The sequence below is a fragment of the Mchenga conophoros genome, linkage group LG4 (genome assembly GCF_057382185.1).
Source record: "Mchenga conophoros isolate Kocher_MC1m ecotype Shallow Benthic linkage group LG4, M_conophoros_male_GT1.1, whole genome shotgun sequence".
Lineage (NCBI taxonomy): Eukaryota > Metazoa > Chordata > Actinopteri > Cichliformes > Cichlidae > Mchenga > Mchenga conophoros.
In genome coordinates, this window is record NC_140529.1 from 24,777,473 (window position 1) to 24,794,500 (window position 17,028).

The 17,028-nt window shown below is 39.0% G+C and overlaps 1 protein-coding gene across 1 annotated transcript; it reads right to left on the reverse strand.

Annotated features, from left to right (window-relative positions):
- Positions 1–7,486: 7,486 nt before the first annotated feature.
- Positions 7,487–15,939, reverse strand: LOC146576144 (uncharacterized). Its single transcript, XM_085271205.1, has 8 exons — positions 14,242–15,939; positions 13,897–14,015; positions 13,745–13,817; positions 13,517–13,632; positions 13,119–13,193; positions 12,114–12,182; positions 11,797–11,865; positions 7,487–11,705 (listed from the first exon to the last, which is right to left on the reverse strand). Exons 1-8 carry the CDS (start codon positions 14,312–14,314, stop codon positions 9,666–9,668), a joined length of 2,634 nt encoding a protein of 877 aa, XP_085127331.1. The 5' UTR covers positions 14,315–15,939; the 3' UTR covers positions 7,487–9,665.
- Positions 15,940–17,028: the final 1,089 nt, after the last annotated feature.

Below are 17,028 nucleotides of genomic sequence, written 5' to 3' on the forward strand. Positions count from 1 at the left end.
ACACACATCATAGGGCCTTCTGACCTCACATGATAGGGTGGGGCTAGGTTTCACAATGGCTGTGTCCCAATTCAGGGTCTGCATGCTTGAAGTACGCGCACTACGTACGGTGCGTACTATAAGTACGAGAAGTGCGGAAGTGAGAGGTTTGTGAAATGGGACGGTATACGCTTCGTCGCGCTGTTCAGGTTGCCTAGCAACCATGATACTAACAGCGAGATACAGCATTGTTTGACAGAAATGAAGGAGAAAAATGTTTTGTTGGTCATTCATTTTTGTCATGACATCACTTTGATTAGTTGAGTATCTGAGGCTGAGACCACGGGACTGTAAAACATGATTGTTGGGCTTCATTTCTGTACTGAACAGTCATTTAAGATTAGTTAGTAAATAACAATTAGTTAATGTTGTTCATGAGACTAAAGTCATCTCACTGTGGTAATGTAAATATAATATATAGATATATATATATCTATATAATGTATATTGTATATAATGTATATTGTAATAACATGATATTATGTTGTTCAAATGTGAAAAGTATATTGTGAGAACAATAAAGTTTTCACATTACATGTGATATAGCTCTATTTTTCTTTTGCCTGGGTGGGAGCTCTACGCTTTCGAAATGTTTCGCTTTGAAACCAGACTGAAATGTTTCTGAGATATCGTTAATTTCCAGTAGAGCCTGGAACTGAAGGAAGACAGGATTTTGGACAGGAAGGAGAGTTTAGAGATTGGTTTAAAATTTGAGAACACTGTTGCATTGAGATGTTTGTTTTGTTTTTTTTTTGTTTTTTTTTGAGAAATGGGTTCACTATGGTATGGTTAAGATCGGCTGGGATGGTTTTAATAATGGTTAAAACTGTAGGTCCAATAGTGTCAAAGACACTATTATCTTTGACATTATTAAAAGAGAGAGGGGATAATAGTGTCACAGGACATTCACAGACACATTTACACCTAACACCCTTCTAGAAAAAGGCTTTGAGTTAATTTGCCCTTTCCACTTCCACAAAAACAGTCTATAAAGCACTGTCATCTTGTTGTTATTAATACATTGTTTGTAATATATAGCACCTTTTCACCAAAGCAATCGTCAGATAAGATATTCATTTTTGACAATCTAAGACTTTTTTCAGTATTATGAATATGTTCTCATAAATTATAAAGTCTAAGGAGCTTAGAAAGAAAAGCATCTGGACTTCTTTAAGTTGCTTGAAGACATTTCACCTCTCATCCGAGAAGCTTCTTCAGAGTCCCAGATTTAAGAGCAATGGGAGTGTCCCCCATGGGTGTAAAGGGAATCAAAACTGGATTATAGATGGCAGACAGTTGTAGACCGTGTCGTAAGCCACCGCCTCTGTTTACCCTCTGCTTTACCCTCTGTTTACCCTCTTTGAACAGAGGCGATGGCTTACGACACCAATTGTCTGCCATCTATGATCCAGTTTCTAGATCCCGTGCCTATGCACATCCTGGCTCTTCTGACCTCAGGAGATCACATGATAGGGTGGGGCTTGGTTTCACAATGAGTTCACCCGAAACTTTGGCTGATTGTGACCAACACCTGTTTTCACACCTTGGCTCATGTGATTAGGTAGAGGATCAATAAGGGGTCCATGTCCATTTTAGGGGATACTCCAATAGGGCTTGAATCTGGGACTCTCCACCATTTGACCCAGGAATGAGAGGTGAAACATCTTCAAGTCCAGACGTTTTTCTTTCCAAGGTCCTTAGACTACGATGACCTGGATGGCTGAGAACCCCCACAGACGTAAACTATATTCGCTCCTCCAGGAGAAAGCTAAGTACCCCAAAGAGAGAGTGGCTCTTTCTGCTGCCACACAGAGGTCTCTGGACAGGAAAAAGAAGTAAGAAATTAAAGGGAAACACATGTTTTTATGGCAATGCTTTTTAGATCGAGTGATTAGTGGTGTATGTGGTACTGGAGTTGGTGAGTCTCCAGCATAGACTAGGAAGATGCAGCAGAAGCCAAAATGCCCCACTACCAACAAATACGATATTACTTCATTATTACTTTTAATTGATTCTAAATTTCACTTGATGTTATTTCTAAATGATTGTCCTCAAAAGTTATTTACATACATTCATTACTCCTTTCCTAGAGTCTTGAAGCCAAGCCAAAGACAACATGTTTGTGCCTCAGGACAGCTTAACCGTCAGGAGCAAGTCTGTACCGGTACAGATTGTAAAACATCTATTATAACACACCCATTGCCTGGTTTTGAACCTCCAATCCTCCCTCCTCAACCACCGGACGAAGCCCCCAAATGTTAAGGTTCAAAATTGAGGAAGGAGAGTACAAACCACCCATGGTCCAGAAGGTCTTGGTCAAACAATGATTTTAATGAATACACACGTGTGGGAAGAACACTCTGTACGCCGACAGCAAGTGATCTCCAACTTAATCAAAGCATGAACAGATATTTTATAGCATCAGGGTTTGATTTATTGACGCCCCTTCATGCGTCACAGATACATTTTATACATAGATCAGATCAACACCACAATGGCTTTTCACCCAGAAGATCATCTTCTATTTTCATGGCTGGTACTTTCCGTTCTTGTCTTAAAGTAAATTGTTCCTCTTTCTTGCCGAGACAACAAGGACGGTTCCTCTTTTACCGAGACACTTTTGCAGTTACAACCAGACATAACTAATCTCTCCTCTAAATAAATTTAACTCGTGTGTGTGTGTCACGACCTCACATGCTCTTTCTCAATTCACCTGTTGCACTTCTGACCTTTTACCAGACCAGAGGCTCACTGAGACTATATGTATGTCTTCTACTAAATAAATGTTTTAACCAAGAACCTCTACTTAAAAGCTTAATATAAAATGATCTGATATATAAGTGTTTTGTAAGCATGTATTGCAATTCCTTCTATGGCTCCAAGTCACTTGCACAATAGATTGTCCGAACATCGCGCCGAACAAAGCTTCCGACCCCCAATTAATTGACCGAGCTCCAACTCTTTAATAAGCACAGATATGCATTGTGTATGAAATAGTCATAACTGCACCTGAAATACAAGGTCAACATAATAACTGTATGCATAACATCTTAAGGCCTTCTTAAAGCTATCTGTTACATTGTTAAAGCCTCGTCTTAGCCTGCTGCTCAAAATAACTTCCACTTCTGCAAAACTCTCCAAGCCTGTTTCCTGTCCTATTACTTTTAGCCTTTCTGAAAGACACACACTGTTCAACCCCTGAATGCAATATAAACTCCAGATTATATTATTAATGCAATGGTAATGATGACAATTATTTAACAATAGCAGTAAAATAATTTCCCTGCTCCACATCACATATTAATAAAGGTAGCAGTCTTCAGACACAACCTGCTTTCGACGTATAAATAAAGATCTTTGTTTACACACTGGCATGCTGTTACATTAATTGTAAGGGGCAAGTTTGTACTTGTCCAGTAATTATTGTACCAGTATAGTACCAGTAAACATTGTAGTCATTCTTTCTTAGCTCAGTGTCCGCAAAACTTTAAACATTTTTTGTTTTTTATAGATAATTAATTACAGTTCTAACATTATTTTAGTCACATATTCATAAATGCAGCAGTCTTCAGACGCACCCTGCCTTTAATGTATTTAAAGTCATGCCCTAACTGGAGTTTTTACTCTTTTAATGCAAACCTTTCACCACTAAGACTTTAGTCAATGCTGCTAACCACACGATGGTCCTTGAATTAGCTTTGAAAATTCACATGAATGAACTGTTGCTCACCGAGTAGAGCCGTATTGTGAGAGGGTCACCATGGCTATTAGCCAGGCCAGCTTCTGGGAGAATGGTTCTGGCCCCTGTTTTTTTGTTTACAGTGTGATGATGTGAGGGGAGCCGCGGTGGAGCAATGGACTCCAGGATGAGATGGGGATAGGAGGGTTCTCCTCTTCTGCCTGGGACGAGGCTGGTCTGGACCCTTCTCTGAAGGAGGAATTTCGGTCCTGCTTGTGAACACCTAACAAACATTTATCCTTTGTTGTGGGACAGTTACATTGTGGGACAGGGTGGGAGTTTAGCGAGCATAGAACATTGTGTTTTATATGTTTTTTTGAAATTGGGATTATTTATTTCTGGGGATTTTAGTACCTTGACAACATTTTATTGCTTGTTTTTAGAATTGTTTTTCATTCTTCCTCCCTGGTTTGGAAATAAGCTGTTTCTGATGAGACTTACATCATCTATGTGCCCTGGGTTTCTGACTCGCGCACTCTCCCCTTGTATCTAAAGAACCAGCCTGTATAGTAAGACATTCGCACCAGCGTGTCTACATATTCACGAACAAAAACATCACAGTGCTGTTGGTTTGACTGTTGCCACTCGCCAAAATAATTTGTGTCAACAGCTGATTGTCAATGAAGGAAAAAATAAGTAGCTATAGTTAAATGTAAGTCAAAAGAAGCTAAATTGAAAACACTTAAAAACAGTTGTGTGCCTAATTACTCTGGCTTTGTTATCTGTCATGTTTTAGTGATGCATATATTTAATATCAACTGCTTATAGCTGTAAGTTCAGTTTTATACAGACAGTCAGACAATTTAGTTGTGGTCAAAATACAATATTTAAGTGTGTATGATTTATTCATTGCATTTTTTTTTCTTCAAGGGCTTTAACTACCAGATGCATGCTTAATCATCAAGGTAAGTAAATCCCAAATGTACTGTTTGGGAAAACCTGCAGTCTGTTGAGACTGAAGAAGTCACTTGGATGAGTGACAAAACATTTGTCTCACTGAAAACACTACGCGCAGATGAACACAATCAGCCTTTTGGGCTATAGTTACCAATTTGTACATTGTTTCCTTCTTTATCTATGCTGAGTTTTCAGTTCTCTGAGTCATATCAAAGTGTTTTAGTACTTGGTTTTAATGACTTATGAAAAGGAAAAAAGATACAATCTCTGACATCTTCAGTATTCTGATTATTTTTTCATAAACTATAAACTACATTCACTCCTACAGGAGAAAGCTAAGTGCCCCAAAGAGAGAGTGGCCCTTTCTGCTGCCACACATCGGTCTCTGGACAGGAAAAAGAAGTAAGACAAGAAATAGAAACACATGTTTTGCATTAATGCTGTTGAGATCCAGTGATCAGTGGTGTATTTGGACTTCTTTAGGGTTGGTGAATCTCCAGCACAGACTAAAAAGATGCAGCAGAAGCCAAAATGCCCCACTACCAACAGGTGTGAAACACGGCTGTGGGATGTTATTACTTTTTGGTTCATTTTGTGTTTCCCTTTATGCAATTTCCAGATTATATTCTCCAGAGGTTATTTACATACAGTGGGGCAAAAAAGTATTTAGTCAGCCACCGATTGTGCAAGTTCCCCCACCTAAAATGATGACAGAGGTCAGTAATTTGCACCAGAGGTACACTTCAACTGTGAGAGACAGAATGTGAAAAAAAAATCCATGAATTCACATGGTAGGATTTGTAAAGAATTTATTCGTAAATCAGGGTGGAAAATAAGTATTTGGTCAATAACAAAAATACAACTCAATACTTTGTAACATAACCTTTGTTGGCAATAACAGAGGTCAAACGTTTACTATAGGTCTTTACCAGGTTTGCACACACAGTAGCTGGTATTTTGGCCCATTCCTCCATGCAGATCTTCTCGAGAGCAGTGATGTTTTGGGGCTGTCGCCGAGCAACACGGACTTTCAACTCCCGCCACAGATTTTCTATGGGGTTGAGGTCTGGAGACTGGCTAGGCCACTCCAGGACTTTCAAATGCTTCTTACGGAGCCACTCCTTTGTTGCCCGGGCGGTGTGTTTTGGATCATTGTCATGTTGGAAGACCCAGCCTCGTCTCATCTTCAAAGTTCTCACTGATGGAAGGAGGTTTTGGCTCAAAATCTCACGATACATGGCCCCATTCATTCTGTCCTTAACGCGGATCAGTCGTCCTGTCCCCTTGGCAGAAAAACAGCCCCATAGCATGATGTTTCCACCCCCATGCTTCACAGTAGGTATGGTGTTCTTGGGATGCTACTCAGTATTCTTCTTCCTCCAAACACGACGAGTTGAGTTTATACCAAAAAGTTCTACTTTGGTTTCATCTGACCACATGACATTCTCCCAATCCTCTGCTGTATCATCCATGTGCTCTCTGGCAAACTTCAGACGGGCCTGGACATGCACTGGCTTCAGCAGCGGAACACGTCTGGCACTGCGGGATTTGATTCCCTGCCGTTGTAGTGTGTTACTGATGTTGACCTTTGTTACTTTGGTCCCAGCTCTCTGCAGGTCATTCACCAGGTCCCCCCGTGTGGTTCTGGGATCTTTGCTCACCATTCTCATGATCATTTTGACCCCGCGGGATGAGATCTTGCGTGGAGCCCCAGATCGAGGGAGATTATCAGCGGTCTTGTATGTCTTCCATTTTCTGATGATTGCTCCCACTGTTGATTTTTTCACACCAAGCTGCTTGCCTATTGTAGATTCACTCTTCCCAGTCTGGTGCAGGTCTACAATACTTTTCCTGGTGTCCTTCGAAAGCTCTTTGGTCTTGGCCATGGCGGAGTTTGGAGTCTGACTGTTTGAGGCTGTGGACAGGTGTCTTTTATACAGATGATGAGTTCAAACAGGTGCCATTCATACAGGTAACGAGTGGGGGACAGAAAAGCTTCTTACAGAAGACGTTACAGGTCTGTGAGAGCCAGAGATTTTCCTTGTTTGAGGTGACCAAATACTTATTTTCCACCCTGATTTACGAATAAATCCTTTACAAATCCTACCATGTGAATTCATGGATTTTTTCTTCACATTCTGTCTCTCACAGTTGAAGTGTACCTCTGGTGCAAATTACTGACCTCTGTCATCATTTTAAGTGGGGGAACTTGCACAATCGGTGGCTGACTAAATACTTTTTTGCCCCACTGTACATTCAGCATTCCTTTCCTAGAGTCTTGAAACCAAGCCAAGGACAAACGGTTTGTGCCCCCAGGACAGTTTAACTGTCAGGAGCAAGTCTGTACTGGTCCAGATTGTAAAACAACTTTATAACACGACCATTTCCTGAAGTCATTTTCTAGATAATCCTTCTAAGCTCATTGCCCACCAAGGTTTAAACTGTTTTTTCTATAATTAATTATAATTCTAACATCATTTGTCACATATTCACATAAAATGTCACATAAAAGTAGCAATTTTCAGGCACAACCTTGTTTCAACGTATAGACAAAGATCTGTGTTTACACTCTGGCATGCTGTTACATTAATGTAGCTTCACACAACCACAGATGCACAGCAGGCATTCAGTGTGGACTTTGTTTCAGAAATGACTGAAGAATAAGAAATTGATGGGACCAAGAAACAATATAAGACATTTATATAAAAAATATTTCTGTAATATTGTGTGAATTGATGCGTTCACTGCAGCACCACGCTGATTTCATATTTGTGCACTTGTAGCATTCAGTGTTGAGTTTTTTCTCCCACACTGCCATGTGTGTCTTTTAAACGATGTTTGATTTAATTTAAAATGTCAGATTGTTTTTTCTTTTTAGTTTTAGGTCAACTTACGGCATAAGTCTATATACGAGCTTCTTTTCTGTTGTTTGCTTCACCGATGGTTCATGACCCGGTAAACATGTTTAACATGGTATTAAACAAGTGTTCCACCCCAGCCTAGGCAACCGGCGTGCAACACAGAAAAAAAAAAAAATAATAAGGAAAAAAAAACTACTACGGTTCTCCACCAAAATCCCAAAACGAAAGTATCGACAGCTATTTACATCAAAGCAAAATAGGACATTTATTTACATCAAAACACCAAACTGTTTACAACCGGGGGGGAAGATCGCGACCATGACAAACTGAAACACAGGGCTTAAATACATAGAAGGAGCAATCAGGGAATGGACAACAGGAGGGAAACACAGCTGGGGCAAATCAGAACTGACAAGACAAGGAAGCGTAAACTGAACACACTGAGATAAGACAGACTTTCAAAGTAAAGCAGGAAACACATAACAGTCACGCCTAAAACAAAACACTGACAACACCGAATCGTAACAGTTCCCCCCACCCAAAAATCAAACATTTAAAACATGTAACCCCAAAGAAAATGTTTGATTCATGCCCAGCGCATACGGCACCGGCTGCTGTTCTGCAGGTGACGCTGATGGCTGGATGGGCCCCTTGGATCCTCCAGTGGAAACGGAAGGCTGGAGCGGTCCCTCGGACCCTCCAGCGAAGGCGGACGAAGGCTGGAGCGGTCCCTCGGACACCCCCAGCGAAGACGACGAAGGCTGGAGCGGTCCCTCGGACCCTCCAGCGAAGACAGACGAAGGCCGGACGGGCCCCTCGGACCCTCCAGCGTATCCCGGACGAGCCGCCATTTTGTTACACCCCGGCCTAGGCAACCGGCGTGCAACACAGAAAAAATAAAAATAGGGGGAAAAAAAACAAAACAGAAAAACTACTACGGTTCTCCACCAAAATCCCAAAACGAAAGCATCGACAGCTATTTACTTCAAAGCAAAATAGGACATTTATTTACATCAAAACACCAAACTATTTACAACCGGGGGAGGGAAGATCACGACCATGACAAACTGAAACACAGGGCTTAAATACATAGAAGGAGCAATCAGGGAATGGACAACAGGAGGGAAACACAGCTGGGGCAAATCAGAACTGACGAGACAAGGAAGCGTAAACTGAACACACTGAGATAAGACAGACTTTCAAAGTAAAGCAGGAAACACATAACAGTCACGCCTAAAACAAAACACTGACAACACCGAATCGTAACACAAGGGTCCTACTTAGATATTTAATTCTGGCCTATGATAAGGTAATAAAGCCACATATGAACAGTGGTCATGTTTATTTTTCAAAAATCTCTAAACATCATTTACTGTATTTACACATCCTTTTTTCTTTTTTTTTTAAGGAACGACACTAAAATTTGAATTGACTCTGAATAGCAGCACAAATCCAGAGTGAAGAAGGAGGCCAAACAGATTTTTCAGGCATATTTAAAGTAATAAGACTAATTATAATCATTTTTATGTAGCAGGATACAAACATTCTTGAGCAAATCAATCTGTATTATATTCAATAGACTTGCACACATTGCAACATTAAACAGAATAAGTCTCATCAGCCATTACACAATAATATGAGGTAATATGAAGCTTTATGATCTGTTATCTCAGTAATAGCAATCTGTATCAGGATGCAGTAAACCACATTGATCCACTCACCCCGGATTTTTAGCGTTAATTCACAAAATGTTTATGTGTCACAATAATTTGCATTTCATATTGAATAGAGGTAAACTGACATGTATGATAAATACGTAGTGAATACAAAGTTGGGAAAGGCAAGCTTTTGGCTGTTTACCAATCACTCCATAATTTCCTCCATATACAGATAATACACATACAGTACTGAGTGATATAATCCTACATTACACTGACTACATTATGTCCACACTGTCACACCAAAAGAAAACGTAAGCCACAGATCTCGCACACATATGAACAAAATGACTCCAAACTCCTTTGAAAAAACTTCATCATCGTTCATTTTTCCAAGATTTTCACTGTAGTAAAAACAGCCATGTGCCATGATATACAAGACAGAGAAAGCACCTTAGCTGTGCTGGAACTTTAATATCTTTCATATGAGTTTGGTAAAGGCACCAGCCAACCATCCACATACATGCATTTACACCTAACATCCCTCAAAAAGAAGGCTTTGGGCTGAGTTGTCCTTTCCACTTCCACAAAGATAGTCCTTGATGCACTGTCAGGAATCATCCTGCTGTCCTCTGCATCACGTTTGATATAAAATAGCTGGACCACAATGACTGAAATAGCCGAGCACACACAGTTGGATGTGCAAACACAGTTCTCTTTAAACCTGACGATGAACTGTATTTCTCCATAGCAGCCATTCTTGAGTTTTATGACACAGTCTGTTCTGTCTGCCTCTTCATGGTTTATAGAGTAAACAGTATTTCTGTTGATGAAGCTGTCAAAGGCTTCCACTGATCTGAATGAAACAGGTCGATTTAAGAGCTCTTCTATTGCTAGTTTTATGGATCCTGTGATAGCCAGATGCCGTGAATTTCCAAGCAGATTGTAACAATCAGTGGTTTCATTTACTGGTGAAATGCTGGCTAACGGAGAATTTCCGTTAGAAACAAGGGAGCGAAGGTGACTCGGCAGGCGCTGCCAACGGAGAAACTTGTCTTGAATTTTTTGAGGATTGTAGTTTATGTTGCTAAGCAGTGCCCTTAAATTTGCACTGTTCCTCTCAAAACTGAATGCTGATGTTGCCCAGAGAGGCCCCCAGTTACGCACACAGTCAGCTAAGTGGATCAACTGATGGCAGTTGAATGAAACGTTTTCTTCACCATAGAGTTCTTCCATGTTTCTAACAAAGAGTACCAAGTTCTCATGGGCCAGCTGAAGGTCATTTTGGGAGACTGATTCTTGTAGCAGAATGTGAATGCTGATCGACAAACAAAAAAAATGTTGGAGAAATGAAGGCTGAAGGATGCCTGGTAGGACACTAACAGCATAAAATAAAAGGAAAGCTCGCCACTCAGATGCTTTCCAAGTGTCCCGACCCTTCAGTGACTGTAGAGATCTGCTCATTTCTGATGGAGGCTTTAACATTCGGAGATAAGAGTCCATCTGTGAAATCTGTTGACCTACATACCAGTCTTTCATGGAGTTCTCTGAGTTCAGCCACAATCCAATAAGTTGCTTAGTCACACCAACTAAAACTGAGTGCATATATTCTGGTACAAATCCAAACACAATGTCAAACAAAGGAAGTCTGGAAAGTAAGGACATTCCTTTTACTCCACACTCTGAGGTGTTTTCATGGGAGCTTTCAGCCTCTCTTGCATTTTCAACAAACATATTCTTTGATCTTGATTCTTGTTTAGTTTCATCATATCGGTATGACCTCACAGATCCAGAGCCCTTTGGTACCACTGTGCCAGGGTGTAAACACCAGTCACAACCATATTCTCCATTGAATTGTTTGCAATTCCGGAGAAGTGGCCTCGCCACAGCGTCAGAGGAGCAAACCAAGCAGAAGACTTTTGATGAATGAAGAGTGCCTCTGCTGTCTCTCCACTGAAATGGATTTTGGGCTAAATCACAACATTCATCCACAAATGGTTTCAGAAATGTGTTCATATGAGGTTTTCCTTGGCCAAACCAAAATCCAGCAACTATCATATTTACCTGTCTTTGTGTGTAAGGAAGTTCATTAATAACAAACTGAAGGGGCCAAATTGAGTATCTGGTTGTGCTAAAATTTGGTACTTCATCAAAATTCCATGTCAGTGTGAGATCATCTGCAGCTAGTTTACCCTCTCTGAGGAGATTCTGGTACATCATCCCATCCATCACATCTTTGATGTTATCATGCTCATCTTTAACTGTTTTAGGTAACAACTCAGTGCTGTGGTTCTCAAGGATACCTTTCAGAAGGTCTTTCAGGGATGAGTACAGAAAGAAGTTTCCATTTTGAATGCTGCTTGCTTTGTTGAACACAGAGGCACAGTGAGAACAACAAGAATCAGGATTGTTTCCCATGAAGTTTTTACACTCTTGACAGTAAAACATTGTAAATGTGGTTGGACTTTGTCCTTGTGTCACTGTTGCCCAGGAGCGAATTGGTTCGTTACTCTGAAAAGACAAACAAACATGTGTTTTATATACACAAATAATATCGGCATAACAAAATGACTTGAGGAGAAACATCAATATTCCTTCTTACTGTGTCACTGCCTCTGTCAACTGCTGAAGCAGACTCCAACTGAAATGGAAAAATGTTGTGGTCCTGCATCTAAAACAAGGCCAAAACATCAGCCAGGCCTACCTATACTCTTAATATTTCATATTCACTTGATGAAGGTGCATTTCAGATATGTATATTAAACAAATTTAAAGCAGTTTGCATTTGTTAGCTTCATTATTTATTGCTCCTCTTAATGCAGCATTATGGAGACAAAATGTTTGTCTGCAGATAAAATCATTGTAAATCACTGGATCTTCAACCAGTTTAAAAATATTTTTTCTGACTTCATTTCTTACCGTGTCTCTGCCATCTGTTGTGTCAGACGCTGAAGCAGATTCCAAATGTTGAGGAAAAATGTTTGGCTCCTACGTGAAAACAAATACCAAATAATTATCCAGACAAGGCACAGGCCTTCATGTTGTTTACTCACAGTTTGTGAAAAACAGTTGAGCTGTGTTGGAGAATTCTGCAGAGGACTTAGGTAAACAGCTAACCTGGTTCACTTTGCTCATATTGACACCTGTTTTACTCTAAAGATATGAGTCCTTGAATCAATCAAAATGTATTTTTATTAGTGCTGTCAGCATTAATCTCTTTAAAATGACGTTAACGCCATAATGTCATTTTAACTTAATGGCGTAAGCGGTTAGCTTGTTATTGTTTAGCGGCGTCCAGCTCCACGCATGGGGAGATCCACGGTAACCAGCTAACGTAGATTTGCTGCGTTAATGCGGCTATGGCGTCAATGTCATTTTAAGTCTGACATCATGTCAAGTTCAGGGTTCATTTTAAGATTATAATCATGACCTATAGGGCCCTGCACGGTGTAGCTCCAACTTACATCAGTGATCTTCTTCTGCCTTATCGCCCCAGCAGGTCCCTGAGGTCTTGTGACCAGGGACCAGGGCTTGCTGGTTTTCCAGCATACAAGGTTAAAAACAAACAGTGACAGAGCGCTTGTATCAATGGCTCCCAGACTCTGGAACTCGCTCCCTTTGAGTTCGAGATCTGTGGACTCAGTCATTTCATTTAAAAAGCAGTTAAAAATGTATCTGTTTAAACTTGCTTTTGGTTGCTTTTGTTTGTTTGAGGTTGTATGTCCATTTCTGCTTGTGTGAAGCACTTTGTGATTTTATCTTGAAAGGTACTATTTAAATAAAATTTTACTTACTTACTTTACTTAAGGAGATTAACGCTGACAACATTAATTTTTCTATAATAACATGATGACATTAATAACAAAAATGATCAAAGATTAATCACTCAATAATGAACCATGTTCAGACACAATGAGATCATACCATTTCTGGACTGTTCTCTTGCTCTGCGCTTGTTTCCATCATGTCAGCAGAATCATCATTTGTTCTATTCAAGTCCTGCAGTGGTGAGGGATAAATTTAAGATGTATTTCGTATAATAAAAGAAGTGTGATCAGTTTTGTTATATTGATACCTGCCAGTGTGAAATGCATTACATGCACAGTAAATGCTACATTAAATACATTATCTTGTACTCGAGTATTGTGAGGTTATTTTTCTGAATGTCACAGCGCTCACACACAACCTCCAATCTGATGCATTGCATACACTATTAATCTACTGATCTTAACCGCCATTTGTTTTATTAAAAAAAACAGTATATTTAAACTTTTATGGCTTTATGTTCCAGGATTTTTTTGTAACATTTAATAAAACATTACCTGTAAGTATTCTCTGAGCCTCCTTTTAAACTTTACTCTTGGTCCAATTTTTGGAATCAAAGTATTGATTCTGCCTGACTCGAGACTTAGGAAAGCTTCTTTGTCAATACCTTCCTCTGCAACAAAACGAAGTATTCAAATTGAAATTAGACAAAAAAAAAATATCAATATGAAATTACAGTACAGCAGTAATTTATGAAGGACCAAAACCAAACTATAATAAAATACCTTCAAATCTGTGAATCAGCTCACTGAGATGCCATTCAGTTAATTTTTCCTGGACAAAATGACATATCTCCATCTACAGAATCAAAACAAACACATCACACATTAATGAAACAATAGACCTGCTGATATAGAATAAAAAATAGCTGCCTTACCTGTAAGTAATCTTTGAGTCTCTTTCTAAACTTTACTCTTGGTCCAATTTTAGGAAACAGTAAATTAATTCGGATTGAATCTCCAAGGTTTAGAAACGTCTCCTTGTCAATGCCTTCATCTGAAATAATGCCAACAACAAAATAAAATATTCAAAAGTCAGATGAAGCTAACACTGCAAAACATTAATATTCATCAACTTTGAATATGAAAGACTTTTGTTTTCTATTACAAGTCATAAATCACAGGAATATCCAGACTGACTTCTAAATCAGTAAATTACGATGCTGTTCTAGTGCCATTACAGATACAACAATTCCCATTAAATAATAATAATAAACTCATACCTTTAAATCTCTGCATGAACTCACTGAATCCCCATTCAGTTAGTTTGTCCTGGACAAATCCAGATGTCTCCATGGAATTTGCTGTGGGGACAATCAGCAATAACTGATTTATTCATATTTAAAGTATTATTCACTAAATAAGATCATTTACTTTCCTGTGGGGTTCTGAAGTGTCAGAGGTTTAAGTTTCTATGTATCTCAATAACCTTTTTCATGTGACAAGAGGAGGTAAATGTTTTTGTCTCTTAGCTGGATTGAACTGTTGCAACTTTTGCGACTTCATGTCACTCTGTAGAGTTCATCTAAATATCTAAAGTTTCCAGTTTAGTGAAATGTGTTTACACTGATACAAAGGTTTAAGTTTTATTTTTCATTTGATTTCATTTGATTTGGAATAATATGATTTTTACAGAGCCAAAGTTTTTTAAGGGGCAAAAAATGTGAAATTAGCAGGAAACTGTTGTAGCAAACATATTGACATTTTCACAAAAACATATTCTAAAAGATCTCATTAGATCTTATTAATTTCAGCGTTGATAGTTTACATACACATAATGTGCTACAGGCACTGTTTAAAAAATGTTTTAGTCTCCAGATGTCATTTATATAAAATGTATTTGTGATATCTTGTTTAATCTCTCCACTCACCTTTGCTGTCATCAACACGTTGACAAAAGCATGCATTTTTGTCATTGGCACTAAAACTATAGAGACTAAAGACCTGATACTTTACCATCAGCATACTTTTTTCTTCATACAAGGAAGCAAAAGCAACTGAACTACTCTAACCTTCATTTCTTACTTAATAGTCAACAGGAATAAAAACAAACAATAGGAAGGACACTGTCAAGACTGACAGGCAGGCAGGAGTAGTGTTGGCCGTATGACACTGATGCTCCCACACAAGCTTCAAACTCAAAGTTACATTTTCCTTGAACCACTATTTCAAAGGTTGCTTCATTGTGGAAAATCACATGTCCCATGTACATGATCACACCCCACCCTAGTTACTGAAACATGCCCTACCATCCCAACACATCCTGCTCCACCAAGGACACCTTCATCTACCTGCTACATTACATAAGTTTACAGAATCAACTGACCAATCAATCCATCGTTACAAAATTGTATTTATATCATTCACACAATGAATGATATAAATACTTTGATACAATCAGCAAATGGAAATTGAGATTTCATGTGCTGTCTCCTATTTCATTACTAGATGTCACTGAACAAAGCTTTGAATGAATGAACCAATTTTCAACAGGACTGATCAAGTGGTTCAATAGAGGTTCATGGTTTTATTTGCACATCAGGAGTTGGACCCAAACGCAGCATTTGGAAGATGGAGTGGTAAACTAAAAAGTGACCTTATTAACTTGAACTACGTGCAAAATAATTCAGATAAAAACAAAACAAACAAAAAACAAACAAACAAGGAGATCTGAATCTTCGAGGAAAACAGACTACACAAGACTAAGGAGCTTGGAAAGAAAAGCGTCTGGACTTCGCTTGAAGACGTTTCACCTCTCATCCGAGAAGCTTCTTCAGGTCTAAGGTTAAATAGTGGAGAGTCCCAGAGACTCCCAGATTTAAGCCCTATGGGAGAGTTCAAATAGTGAACAGAGGCAGTGGCTTACAACACCAACTGTCTGCCATCTATAATCCAGTTTTGAGATCCCTTCCCAGACACCTCAACACCCACACACATCATAGGGCCTTCTGACCTCACATGATAGGGTGGGGCTAGGTTTCACAATGGCTGTGTCCCAATTCAGGGTCTGCATGCTTGAAGTACGCGCACTACGTACGGTGCGTACTATAAGTACGAGAAGTGCGGAAGTGAGAGGTTTGTGAAATGGGACGGTATACGCTTCGTCGCGCTGTTCAGGTTGCCTAGCAACCATGATACTAACAGCGAGATACAGCATTGTTTGACAGAAATGAAGGAGAAAAATGTTTTGTTGGTCATTCATTTTTGTCATGACATCACTTTGATTAGTTGAGTATCTGAGGCTGAGACCACGGGACTGTAAAACATGATTGTTGGGCTTCATTTCTGTACTGAACAGTCATTTAAGATTAGTTAGTAAATAACAATTAGTTAATGTTGTTCATGAGACTAAAGTCATCTCACTGTGGTAATGTAAATATAATATATAGATATATATATATATCTATATAATGTATATTGTATATAATGTATATTGTAATAACATGATATTATGTTGTTCAAATGTGAAAAGTATATTGTGAGAACAATAAAGTTTTCACATTACATGTGATATAGCTCTATTTTTCTTTTGCCTGGGTGGGAGCTCTACGCTTTCGAAATGTTTCGCTTTGAAACCAGACTGAAATGTTTCTGAGATATCGTTAATTTCCAGTAGAGCCTGGAACTGAAGGAAGACAGGATTTTGGACAGGAAGGGGAGTTTAGAGATTGGTTTAAAATTTGAGAACACTGCTGCATTGAGATGTGTTTGTTTTGTTTTGTTTTGTTTTTTTTTGAGAAATGGGTTCACTATGGTATGGTTAAGATCGGCTGGGATGGTTTTAATAATGGTTAAAACTTTAGGTCCAATAGTGTCAAAGACACTATTATCTTTGACATTATTAAAAGAGAGAGGGGATAATAGTGTCACAGGACATTCACAGACACATTTACACCTAACACCCTTCTAGAAAAAGGCTTTGAGTTAATTTGCCCTTTCCACTTCCACAAAAACAGTCTATAAAGCACTGTCATCTTGTTGTTATTAATAAATTGTTTGTAATATATAGC

Excerpts from the sequence above, each read along its gene's own strand:
- LOC146576144 (XM_085271205.1), bottom strand. The coding sequence starts at position 14,314 with ATGGAGACATCTGGATTTGTCCAGGACAAACTAACTGAATGGGGATTC. Across the intron at positions 13,818-13,896 it reads GACTCAAAGATTACTTACAG|ATGGAGATATGTCATTTTGT; the intron begins GTAAGGCAGCTA and ends TTGATTCTGTAG. Across the intron at positions 11,706-11,796 it reads TTGACAGAGGCAGTGACACA|AGTAACGAACCAATTCGCTC; the intron begins GTAAGAAGGAAT and ends TTGTCTTTTCAG.